Genomic DNA, 12,617 nt, shown 5'->3' with positions numbered 1-12,617 from the left:
TTAATTTATTTCCCAATTAATTTAGCAATCAAAAGCTGAAGTTGGGTTTCCCAGATCATTAGGTATGTGCTACTGCTCATGACAGTGGATGAGCTAGCTAACGGCAGGTAGCCTAGTGGTTTGGCGGCAGGTAGTCTAGTGGTTAGAGCATTAGATCAAATCCCCGAGCTGACAAGATAAATATCTGTAATTCTTCCCCTGAACAAGCCAGTTCCTAGGCCGTCATTGAAAATAAGAATTTGTTCTTAACTGACTTGCCTAGTTAAATAAAAATATATATAAAAAAATAACAGACAGTATAGCGTATAGCGTCTGTGTGACGTCACGCACTCAAGAAAGCTAAACCAATCACCCAACCGGTTCTTTGTCGAGACCCTCGTCCTACGGAAGGACATTTCGCCGACTGAGAAGAGAGCAGGAGGAGAGCGGAATACCGGTATAGATTATTCGGCTCTCTGTTATTGTCAATGCAGGTCCCGAGGTTCAGCTTGTAGACTTAAACGTGGAGGCATATGCGTGGGTTTCTTTAAAAAAGTGTCATCTTTTTTTTTACCCCTAACAACAGAAAAGTGGATGAGGAGCATCGCCTGGGCAGGGAGGGGTCCTGTGGTGCAGGATTCATAACAGTGGGCTGAGCGGTGCCGCCATCTCCGTATGGAGCCGAGTTGTGTGCAGGCAACTATGGCTATGCTTGATGTCTCAAAAAAAACATCCTCTATTTCTCGGAGTGTTGCGGTGGAGCGCAAGAACCTCATCACGGTTTGCAGGTAATGTGCGCATTTTTAAATTGTAGGCTATTACAAAATGGGTGTGCCTATAGATTTCGCTCACTCCTTAGGTTTAGGTCTACAATAGCGTATTGTGATGTGCTATCTCCTGTTTTTCTTATGAATCATTTTGACATTTACACTCAACCTTCAAAACTAAGAGACCCAGCATTTCCACCACCCCTTCAATACAGAGCACTTGCAAGATAGGCTACAGCAGCCATACTGTAGCTTGTGAAGCAATTACGTCATCCATAGGCCTATACTGTAACAAGATGACTTGGATGGTTTATCATTTAATGTTCATGAGCGAAACTACAAATAGATTAACACAGCACAAGCTTGACTGTTTTTTAAAGTTGTTAATGAATACTTTCCATCGACCTGGCTCTTGTGAGTTGAGTGTCTCATGTCATCATGTCTCCTCGCGGATGGTGTCGTTGCTATGACGACAACCTTTTATGGGCAAGGACATAGCATAGCAGCTGGTACCCCAGGGAGTCAGGATACATAGGCTCAGGAGACCATTAAAATTGGCTATAATAGGAAGCTGAGTAATAGGCTATTGCAATGTTGAGTCCTTGGAAATGCAATGTCCTTAGAAGTGGTCCTTAGTCTTTTTAAGGTTCCAGTCTTCTATAGTGTTATACAGTAAGCCACAGAACAGGGGAATCGTCTCCCACAATTTTGCAGCATTTATCTTCATTTTAGGCTCAAAAGAAGCTCGTCACCCTATTACATGCCACTGGCCACTTTATATTCCGCTGTGTTTTGTATTATTGTTTTCTTCCCCAGGTTTTGTTTTTGGAATGCTGCGGTTGCCATAGGTAACAGTGCTGTCACAATGCATATGATGTGTGCATTTGTGGGCCAATTTGGAAACTGTAGACTGACTACCTTACCCATAATGCTCCACTGGGCACACACTGGTTCAATCAATGTTGTTTCCATGTAATTTAATTTCATAAAATTACATTGAACCAATGTAGAATAGACAATGAATTGATGTCTGTGCCCAGTGGGGCTCATTGACTGAACATTCCAAATTACCATAGCAATTATGCATCACAATAGTAATTATATTTTGCAGGGCCTTCTATGAACACAAGATACCACCAGTGAATTTGAAATTAGTTGCCTAAAAATTGACTTGGCTCCAGTTGCATTTGAAACCCCCAAAAATGTAGTCATAGTTGCACTCATAGGTTGACAGTGAGAAATTGACATTGAGCAGTGAGCAAAATAACCATAGACAGGAAGTTGACTATCTTATTAGTAGCAGAAATAAATTGTATTTCTATGGTTGCAGTCCTCAAAGATCGAATTGCATTGAATCAAATTAATCAGATCCAATGATTTACCGCCCGTAGTGTGGGGTGCCACTAGTGTCCTTATAGTTGTATCAGAGCTAAAAATATAGAGCATATTCTACATTATGATCACATTAGAATTTAAAGAAAAAATGACTACCTGAACTAACCATGGATATAAATTCTCGTGTCTTGCCCTAGCTCCTTTTAAGTACAATGAAAAATCAGGTGAATATATGCACTGCTGGCTTCCCGTATTGTCAACCAATTATTCTCTTTTATCCGGGATGCCCCAGTGTAGCTGAAGGAGACATTGTTACCCTCCGAACAATGGAGAGTGAAATCACTTGCTTCTCTGCCTGGGCTTGTTACCAAACTACCGTTAGAATAAGCATTGTGTGTGTGTGTGTGTGTGTGTGTGTGTGTGTGTGTGTGTGTGTTTGTGACACTGACTGGCTGCCTGACTGACTGCCTGCCTGCCTGCTCGCCTGCCTGCTCGCTCGCTCCCCTCCCTGAAATTCATCACAGTGACTGACCACCTGAACATGAATGGCCCTCCATTTACATACAGTCTCACACTAATATTTCTGAGCAGTGCTTTAGGGTGCAAAACACTAAGACTGTAGACTCTATTATAGTATCCTTATCTATCTGGCTCTGCAGTAGCCTACCCATCAGAGTCTAATGACCTTAGGAAATGTAGGAGGTTTGAAATGGTTATTCAGCAGGGGCCAGTGCGACCAAATGGCTATTTTCACCCAGTAATATAGCTCCGTCTCATTGGACATTCTGTGAAAGGACTTCCTGAATTATTTAGCGTAAAAGTTAGTGCTTGAGTGTTTTGCTCTGCAAGAAATATCTCTTAGTTACCATAACAACAGATTGGTGAAAGGAAAAACGTATTGTATGTAGAGGAACATATAGGCCTACAATAGGCAGATCTTGTCTTTGTCACATTGAACTTACAAATTATACTGTTATTACTTTTGTTGGAGCATGTGCTGTTTTCTTTCCTCACTGAGTAAAATCCTAGAAGTGTCTTATTCATGCAGTGTTGTAAATTTGAGCCACCCGGTAAAAGCTGATTGACTCTTCTTTTGAGAGCATCCTGACAGACTCCTGTTCTTTCTAAAATTATTGGCATCATTATTTGTTTTTCCTAATTTGTAATGATATTATAGTCTCATGAAGGTATTATGACAAGTTGCTTCATGTATAGTTTATAATTGTTTGTCTGTTACCACCCTCAACATTCACATTAAACAATCTTTGTGTTGATTGGTGGAAAAAGGATCAGTTAGTAGTGACCATCTACTAACTAACCATCTCTCTCTTCCTGATAGGTTTTCAGTGAAGACTCTGTTGGAGAAGTACACCGCCGAGCCCATCGATGACTCATCAGAGGAGTTCATCAACTTCGCAGCTGTCCTCGAGCACATCCTCAGCCACGGCTTCACAGGTAAAACTAGCATAAACCATACAACATTGACATATTATCAAATAAATTTGAATAGTTGCCAGTACACAAAGACATAACATTTTAAAGTATCACAATCAGAAGAGGGATGCATTCCAAAAAGCAGTGTTTTGAGAGTGACCCTTTCTTTGGGCGGGGTCAGGGTCGGGCAGCTGGTTTGATGGACAGCGCAGCTACTGGGACTTCATCAGGCTGGCCTGCGGAAAGGTCCAGAACAGCTGCATCAGCAGCATTGAGAACATGGAGAACATCAGCACCTCGCGGGCCAAGGCAAGAGTTCGGCATCCTTACTTACTTAGACTGACTGAATAACTGACTGACTTACTTCTTACTTCTTACTTACTTACTTAAAGCCTAGTAACACTATGTTTGTCTCACTGGCATTTGGCAGGGACTACAGATTAAATGTAGCTATCAAGCTAAATCTGGTGCAATGGCATGTTGTACATGGTCCCTGACAAAGAAACAAAGAAATAAATGTGATGAATAGTGTCTGGCTGTCTGCCTGTCTGTCTTCTGCAGGGTCGAGCCTGGATTCGAGTAGCCCTGATGGAGAAGAGACTCTCTGAATACATATCCACTGCCCTGAGGGACAGTCGGACAACCAGGTCAGCAGTATGCTCTGACTACAGTGCAACCATGCCTCAACCATGCTATTGTAGCGGATATGAGTCTGGCATGGTTGCTCATGGTCACGTGATGAGGTAGCCCCACCTGCGAATGTCAAAACCAGTGTCTGCCCTTGGACCAAGAGGGAATTTCCTCTTGGACTAACGGTCTAAGACGTGACCCACTGGAGCAACCAACGTGCTAGACCAAGAGGATATTCCATCTTGGCCTCAGGGCAGAGACTGGTTTTGAAGTTCGCAGGTGGGGCTACCTCATCACATGATCATGAGCAACTATTGACAGCCACTATGACTACAATGTTCACCAAAGTCCACAATACAACCATACCTGAACTAAGCCACAACCATACAGTGTGCACAAACAACTAATGCAGGCACACAAACTGGGTGCATAAGCATGACAACTAGGGCTGTTGCTTTGACTGTATTACCGCTGCACTGGGAGTCATGAGTCAGGACTTGGGCTGTGGCAGTCACAACATTTCGTCAGCCGGTGATTGTCAAGCAAATAACTGTCGGTCTCAAGGTAATTGAGCGTTAATTTATATAAACACATTTCACATCTCCTGGCCTCCACACATAGCCTACAAGCCACTGATGCAAACCTTTGGAACATCTACATTTTAAAAAGTCTAATAAATCCATGTAATATAGCCTAAACCTTCACAAAAATACATTATTTATTTTAGACGGGTCTAACGAAACACGATATGAAGAAATTGTAGTCTATTGCAGAAGAACAGAATAGCATACTCTGAGTTGTTACATCCTGATCTGGCTATGCCAAATGGCTGTGGGCTTCACTAGTTCATTTAGCAGACATGATTTGCTTATAATTCCATGTCATTATTTTATATAATTTTTTAATATGAAGAATACAATTGAACAAAGCTGAATAAAATAAAAAGGATATTTTCTCCAAACGACTTGAGGGAGTGCTCACATGCGGCTATTCTGTGTTGAGCGAAAGCGGTACTTTTATATGCTTAATTCAGAGTTATTAATGTAACTTTAGTCGTTTTACAAATGTTGGGCTATATGTTTAGATTTTTAATATTGCATGATGCAACTCTAATGATGACTTGAAAAATGTTGATTGAAAGGCGTGAGCTCTGCTTTGTTTTTTTGCGCAGGCTGAACATACTTCCTCAGTCTCACATTCACAATTTCACAAGCACTTGATTTTGCCTCAAATTTCCTGGTGTCATCCCCTGTATGTGGTCGTAATGCACCCTAAAAAAAATCCATGCCTTTTGCGGCTAGTGGTCATTGTGCCCATGGCCCAGAGTGCTGTGTTGTGCCTTTCTCCCTAAGTGCTGCGTGATCCGAATCACCTCTCACTCACATGGCTCTCCATCACGTGATTGGGTCTTTCTCACAGGCTAGAAGTGAAGACAGACACATCAGGGATGCAACTGCACGCTTCCTTTTCCAATTTCAAGGTACATATTGAAGATATTGGAAGAACTGTCCACATTTACTTTTCGTCAGTCAACAAGATGAGTAGTCCTACGAACAGCAAAAGCACTAGCCTGTGTCAAATTACTATCCCCATAGTACAAAAATGTACCTATTCTATTCAGTGCGAGAAATAAATATTCCAAACATTGTTTGGGACATTTGTGGGATGCGATAGATCCCAAATTAATACAACCACCAGTATCCCAAAACGTTTTTTCCGCAATGTGGCTGATGCAACAGATCAGAACGTTTAGCAATTTAAAAAATTAACTATTAGGTTATTTCTTCACATTATAAGAGCAGCAATGCGTACACTGCAGTAGGCTATAAGTGCAAATGTTCCATTCGTGGTAAAAAAAAAACATGATCAAAGGTGACTGCAAATGCAATTATGCATGTAATGCTTTTATTATAAATGTGCATTTTTATGTGAAAATGATCTTCCCAAACTTGAAACTCATGCACTACTTATGTATGCCAGTTAGGCTCTACACCCATTGTAAAGCGGATTAATGTGCTTCATTTTAAGAGGTTATTTGGCCACTTTAGTTGTGATACAAACCTTATCAAAACATATAGGCCTATGGGCTAGGCTACATGAGGTGTGCAACTATGATTTGAAAAAGTCACGCAAAAAAAGGGATTGTTTCTTGCCTTACGCTGGGCATCATTCACAAATAACAATATATAATTCACAAGAGATATGCTAATATTGTCACCCATTAGACTATTCTTGATTTAATCGTGTCTTTACATATACAAAGTAATATACACTACTGTTAAAAAGTTTGGAGTCACTTAGAAATGTCATTGTTTTTGAAAGAAAAGCAAAAAAAATTGTCCATTAAAATAACATAAAATTGATCAGAAATACAGTGTAGACATTGTTAACGTTGGAAATTACTATTGTAGCTGGAAACGGCAGATTTTTAATGGAATATCTACATATTCCTCCTTTAAAAGTGGTGTCATACTGCAGCACTATGGCACGTTATTTAATTGTCAGTAACTTTTTACGTTAATGCAACGTTAGTGCTAGTTTGACCACCAGAGGGCATCATTGAGAAGCATTTGATAGTCTCCCATGTTGGCATTACTAGATAATATAAAGCCTTTGCCATAACATAGTACATGGGATTGATTTTAAGAAATTTGGCTTAATAAATTTGATTAATATTATGGTGTTTCTATTCCGAGAAAAATGAAACCCTCAGGGTTTCCGTTAAGATTGAATGGAAAATATAGCGCTGTACAATGTGACAGTTGGGAGTAGGCTACAGCATTGGAGGATTCTAAATTGTTTGCCTTCATTAGACAACTTTGTTCCAATATTTCGTAAATCAGTGAGATTTATTCCCATAGTAATTTGTTATGGATCCATAACTAAATCAACATCAGTATTTTGAAAGAGTATTTTTATCATTATTTTGTTCATAAAAGCATAAAGATGCAGATGAAGAAATACAGTACTATACAATATATGCTTTCACATTTGGATAATAAAGCATTTAAAGCTTTTTGAAGATATAAGCCACCTGCATTTGTTTATTAGGCTACTGTGCTGTCTGACAAGTAAACATAGCCTACAATACATACTGTAGTAAACATGGGAAATTGCCTAATTCCTTACATAAGGGAGAGCAGGCCATGTCTGTACTAGAGAATGCGGGAGACCGGTGTCCAATTCCCCCGGCGGGGAGGAAGGAGTAGGCTGTCCTTGTAAGTAAGAATTTGTTTTTAACTGATTCCATATGTTATTTCATAGTTGTGATGTCTTGACTATTACACTACAATGTAGAAAATAGTACAAATAAAGAGAAATCCTGGAACGAGTAGGTGTGTCCAAACTTTTGACTGGTACTTGCTTAATTAATTTGATTAATATTATGGTGTTTCTGTTCCAAGAAAAACAAAAACCCTCTGGGTTTCCGTTAGGATGGAACGGGAAATATGGAGCTGTACAACGTGACGGTCGTCAGTACAGTACTGGGCTATTTAGCTAAAGAATCCCTGTGTTGTGCGGGCAGGGCACGCCGGAGACCAAGGTTCAACTCCCAGACGGGGAGGAAGGAATAGGCTGTTCTTGTAAATAAGAATTTGTTCTTAACTGACTTGCCTAGTGAAATAAAGGTTACACTAAGCATAACATTTCTGCACCCTAAGTTTTTAATTCTAGTCTAACCTATATCCAAACGGAGATTCAGTGAAAATTAAAATCTCATTGATTTATCAGGACCAGTCGCCATGCTTGTTTCAGAGCAGCGCGAAATGATGCTGAAATCTCATTGCTTCAAATCCTATTGCTTCAATATGCTTTTTAAATAAATAAGACCTACACCACTTTTAACATCACATTACTCAACACTAGTGAGACTAATTTTGCCTATGGTAGGCCTACAGTATATCTAAAAAATTATTTTTTCACTGATGTGACTCTGACAATATTTACATTTAGAGGATTGGAGGATTCTAAATTAATATCTAAGGAGCATTTTCCGTTAAGATCCGTGACAATATCTAAGGGGCTTTTATATCATTCTAAATTAATTAATAATAATAATAATCACTTTGTTTAAAAAGTAACAATATTTTGGAGATTTCGTTTTCATTTAACCTAGAGTGACTGAGAAAAAGGCAATTCTTGAACATGGGGTGAGACATTCTCACTAATTTGTAAATAAAGCCAGTTTGTTATTTAGCATATTTATTTCTGGAGAAACCTAACTTGATTATTTAGCAGACATCACTTGCTCACTTGAATATCATGGAAAATGATTTAACATGATATTCTTAAGATATGTGTTGACTGGCATGGATCATAGCTGGCAAGACATTTAATGACATGACGAATCAACCGTGGCCCTTGAGCAATTTGCTCAAAATTGTTACAGAAGAAAAGGAAGAATATCAAGCAAGCCGAGTCCCAAGCATCCGCTCAAACTCCATGTGTGGGGGGCAATTTCTCGCAAGAGACAAGGCCCACATTTGATTTTTGATGGTAAGTTTGGCTATTTACAAAGCAAAAGGTACATCAAATATTGTAGCCTATTGTAGTTATGTGTTCCACAATAATTCATTGTTGCCTCCTTTTTCAGGTATCACGGCTCGAGATTTCTTTGAGGAAGAAATCATCAAGAGATATGCTGGACCCTATGTCAGAGAGGTGTTTCTGGGGACTACATTGTTTCTTTCAAGGTAGGATTATAGCAATATTTTCTTATGTTTAGACCTATTTACATGTATATTTCTATTATTGTACCTAAATGTATTTTATTCTTCTCCAAATGAAGACAATGGCCCAAAACACACTGCCGCCCGGGTTTGCATTGCAAATGAGGGCATAAACTGGGTCAAGACGCCAGCAGAGTAAGTAGACCTTTATGTAGTAAAATAAAGGTTAAATAAAAATAAATAAATAAATGAAAGACCTACAACACCTATGGTAGGCCTACGGTATATATCTATTTTATAAAATCTCTACATGTAGGTCTCCTGATTTAAACCTGATCTAACTTGTTTGGCATCAACTGAAAACATTCATCCGTAACTCTGCCAAGCCGACAAGCAAAGATGAACTGGTCAAGGCCATCAAGATGTTTTGGCTAGAGAAATAGACGATACAACAATGCAACAAATACATTGATCATCTCAGCAAGGTTTTACCTGTGGTCGTGGAGCTGGGTGGAAGTGCGACTAAAATGTAGTTAAAATAAGCGTCCGCATTTGAATGTATTTTTTCTCGTTATTTTATTAATGAAAGCATAAAGATGTTGATGAAGAAATACTGTGCTGTTGTTTTGAGTTAGAAATGTAACACTTTAGAGTACTTAAGCATTGAATACATTGCAAGTCAAGGGATTTTCACAACAGTAGCCGCGCTATAAAAATTCTATCGTCCTGCTAATGGGAAACATTTGCATGATGTGCTACACCTGCTACAGTACTACAGTACACTTGTGAAAAACAAGTGTTTGAAAACCTGTTTTCAAATTGTTTTCAAACTGTTTCCAATTGTCCATCACTACTGTAAATAAAGACACATCATCTTGATCACATCTTGTTTACATTCTTTATTGTAACCACAATGTCACAAATAATTTGTCTCTACCTTTCCAATGACTTTACAAATGTACACTTTTCATTATTAGTTACATTGTTTTAGTTCGAACGAGCAGACTTATTTTCTTTAAATGATTGTTTTATGTAGGATGCTACATTTTTGACCAGTTGCAATTGTAACTAGGCCTAATAAAACAATTCCAACTTTTAATAGACTGTTAAGCCTCATTGACTACCTCAGCCAGTGGTTATTTTAGAAAGGTCTAGGCTCCGAAGAAATAGACTCCAATTAAGCCCTCTTGTTATTTGTAAAGTCAAATTAAAATGAAGATTATTGTTGAAATGAATTGCTGTAGGTTTTCTCCATCTGTCGGTGTGTAACACTTGCATAACAAGTTAGCTATATTTTCAGCACCAGCCACTGTTCATCTCCTATTGATTGCGCCGCGGTTGCCGGCAGTTGTTTTTTAAATGTAACCTTTTATTTAACTAGGCAAGTCAGGTAAGAACAAATTCTTATTTACAATGACGGCCTACCCCGGCCAAACCCAGATGATGCTGGGCCAATTGTGCGCCGCCCTATGGCACTCCCAATCACGGTCGGATGTGATACAGCCTGTATTCGATCCAGGGACTGAAGTAAAGCCTCTTGGCACTGAGATGCAGTGCCTTAGACTGCTGCACCACCCGTGAGGCTTGACCAATATATATATATATATATACAGTTGATGTCGGAGGTTTACATACACCTTAGCCAAATACATTTAAACTCAGTTTTTTCACAATTCCTGACATTTAATCCTAGTAAACATTCCCTGTCTTTGGTCAGTTAGAATCACCACTTTATTTTAAGAATGTGAAATGTCAGAATAATAGTAGAGAGTGATTTATTTCCGCATGTATTTATTTCATCACATTCCCAGTGGGTCAGAAGTTTACATACACTCAATTAGTATTTGGTAGCATTGCCTTAATTGTTTAACTTGGGTCAAACTTTTCGGGTAGCCTTCTACAATTTTGACCCATTCTTCCTGACAGAGCTGGTGTAACTGAGTCAGTTTTGGAGGCCTCCTTGCTCGCACATTCTTTTTCAGTTCTGCCCACATATGTTCTATGGGATTGAGGTCAGGGCTTTGTGATGGCCACTCCAATCCTTTGACTTTGTTGTCCTTAAGCCATTTTGCACAACTTTGGAAGAATGCTTGGGGTCATTGTCCATTTGGAAGACCCATTTGTGACCAAGCTTTAACTTCCTGACTGATATCTTGAGATGTTGCTTCAATATATCCACATACTTTTCCTGCCTCACATAATTTTCCTCCCTCATGATGCTATCTATTTTGTGAAGTGCACCAGTCCCTCCTGCAGCAAAACACCCCCACAACATGATGCTGCCATCCCCGTGGTTCACGGTTGGGATGGTGTTCTTCGGCTTGCAAGCATCCTCCTTTTTCCTCCAAACATAACGATGGTCATTATGGCCAAACAGTTCTATTTTTTGTTTCATCAGACCAGAGGACATTTCTCCAGAAACTACGATCTTTGTCCCTATGTGCAGTTGCAAACCTTTTTTATGGCAGTTTTGGAACAATGACTTCTTCCTTTCTGAGCGGCCTTTCAGGTTATGTTGATGTAGGACTCGTTTTACTGTGGATATACAGTCGTGGCCAAAAGTTTTGAGAATGACACAAATATTAATTTTGACAAAGTCTGCCGCCTCAGTTTGTATGATGGTATTTTGCATATACTCCAGAATGTTATGAAGAGTAATCAGATGAATTCCCTCTTTGCCATGCAAATGAACTGAATCCCCCAAAAACATTTCCACTGCATTTCAGCCCTGCCACAACAGGACCAGCTGACATCATGTGAGTTAATATATGATCTCTTGAAGAGAGAACAGCTGTGCAGCATGAGGCAAGGAACAGAGCACAAGCTTTTTTTGCGACTTTCTCAAATCATCAATAGCCTATAGTCGCATCATGCAGCCTATATATGTTCTGATTATAAGACTTTCGAAGGTTTGTATCATTCACAACTAAAGTTGCCAAATAACTCTAAATCAAGCATATAGGCCCTGTTTCAAACCCTTTTGCGCTCAACATAGCCACTTCATATGCGCACCCACTCTAGAACGGGAACAATATCCTTTCTATTTTATTCAGAAAAGTTCAATTATATTGTTCTTACTATAAATTGTATAATATAAAATAATGGCACAGGACTTATAAGCATATCTTGTCAGCTAAATTAACACGTCTACAGCCTATGGCATTGAGCATAGCCAGATAACATACATTCTTCACATCATAATGTTTCTTTAGACCTGACTAAAATAATGGATTTAATGTGATGGTGTATATTAAATTGATTTCTTTGACTTTTTAAAAATGTTCTAAATGCGTGCATCTGTGGCTTGTATGTGTGGACTCCGTGGAGGCCTGGAGATGCTAAACATGTTAATTAACGTGAGACCGGCAGTCTTTTGCATAACAATATCCGACTGACAAAATTTAATGACCGCCACAACCTTAATGACAACTAACAATCCCAACAAACACCTAGGGTACCTGACACACCTGTATTTATGTGTGTGTGTGCTACAGGAGGTTCTATGGTGATGGGGCCATCATGCTAAGGGAAGAAGCCACGGTCCTAACAGGGATGCTTATTGGACTCGGAGCCATAGACTTCAGGTGAGGCTGGGAGAACATGCTCGATGAAATCAGAGAAATCAATTGTTTTTCTAGTGCTTTAAAAAAATGCATTTGTCAGAAAATGCTTTTCAAAAACAAGGCCTTGAGAAAGTTTGAGGAAGTTACAGCAACAATGGCAGAGAGGCACCAGGAGAGGAACTCAAAGAGGGCCTTGTTATTCTGTGATGGACATAGTCATATGACAAGGTTGCTGTCCA

General features: G+C 39.3%; 1 protein-coding gene and 1 long non-coding RNA gene across 2 annotated transcripts in view; both read left to right on the top strand.

The window, feature by feature from the left end:
- Nucleotides 1-349: 349 nt before the first annotated feature.
- Nucleotides 350-12,617, top strand: part of rundc3ab (RUN domain containing 3Ab) — a 45,297-nt gene continuing 33,029 nt past the window's right edge. Inside the window, exons 1-6 of the mRNA XM_024387186.1 lie at nt 350-436; nt 566-767; nt 3,421-3,536; nt 3,697-3,824; nt 4,077-4,162; nt 12,310-12,399. Of these exons, the coding sequence (XP_024242954.1) occupies nt 655-767; nt 3,421-3,536; nt 3,697-3,824; nt 4,077-4,162; nt 12,310-12,399 (533 nt within the window). The 5' untranslated portion in view covers nt 350-436; nt 566-654. The remainder of the gene's footprint in view (nt 437-565; nt 768-3,420; nt 3,537-3,696; nt 3,825-4,076; nt 4,163-12,309; nt 12,400-12,617) is intronic.
- LOC121840655 lies at nt 8,370-10,239 on the top strand. The gene is made up of 4 exons (XR_006079769.1): nt 8,370-8,642; nt 8,740-8,839; nt 8,935-9,010; nt 9,132-10,239. It is a non-coding gene; the product is annotated as an uncharacterized LOC121840655 (long non-coding RNA).

The sequence above is a fragment of the Oncorhynchus tshawytscha genome, linkage group LG24 (genome assembly GCF_018296145.1).
Source record: "Oncorhynchus tshawytscha isolate Ot180627B linkage group LG24, Otsh_v2.0, whole genome shotgun sequence".
NCBI lineage: Eukaryota > Metazoa > Chordata > Actinopteri > Salmoniformes > Salmonidae > Oncorhynchus > Oncorhynchus tshawytscha.
The sequence above is the reverse complement of the archived record's forward strand: the minus strand, read 5'-3'. Positions and strand labels throughout refer to the sequence as shown.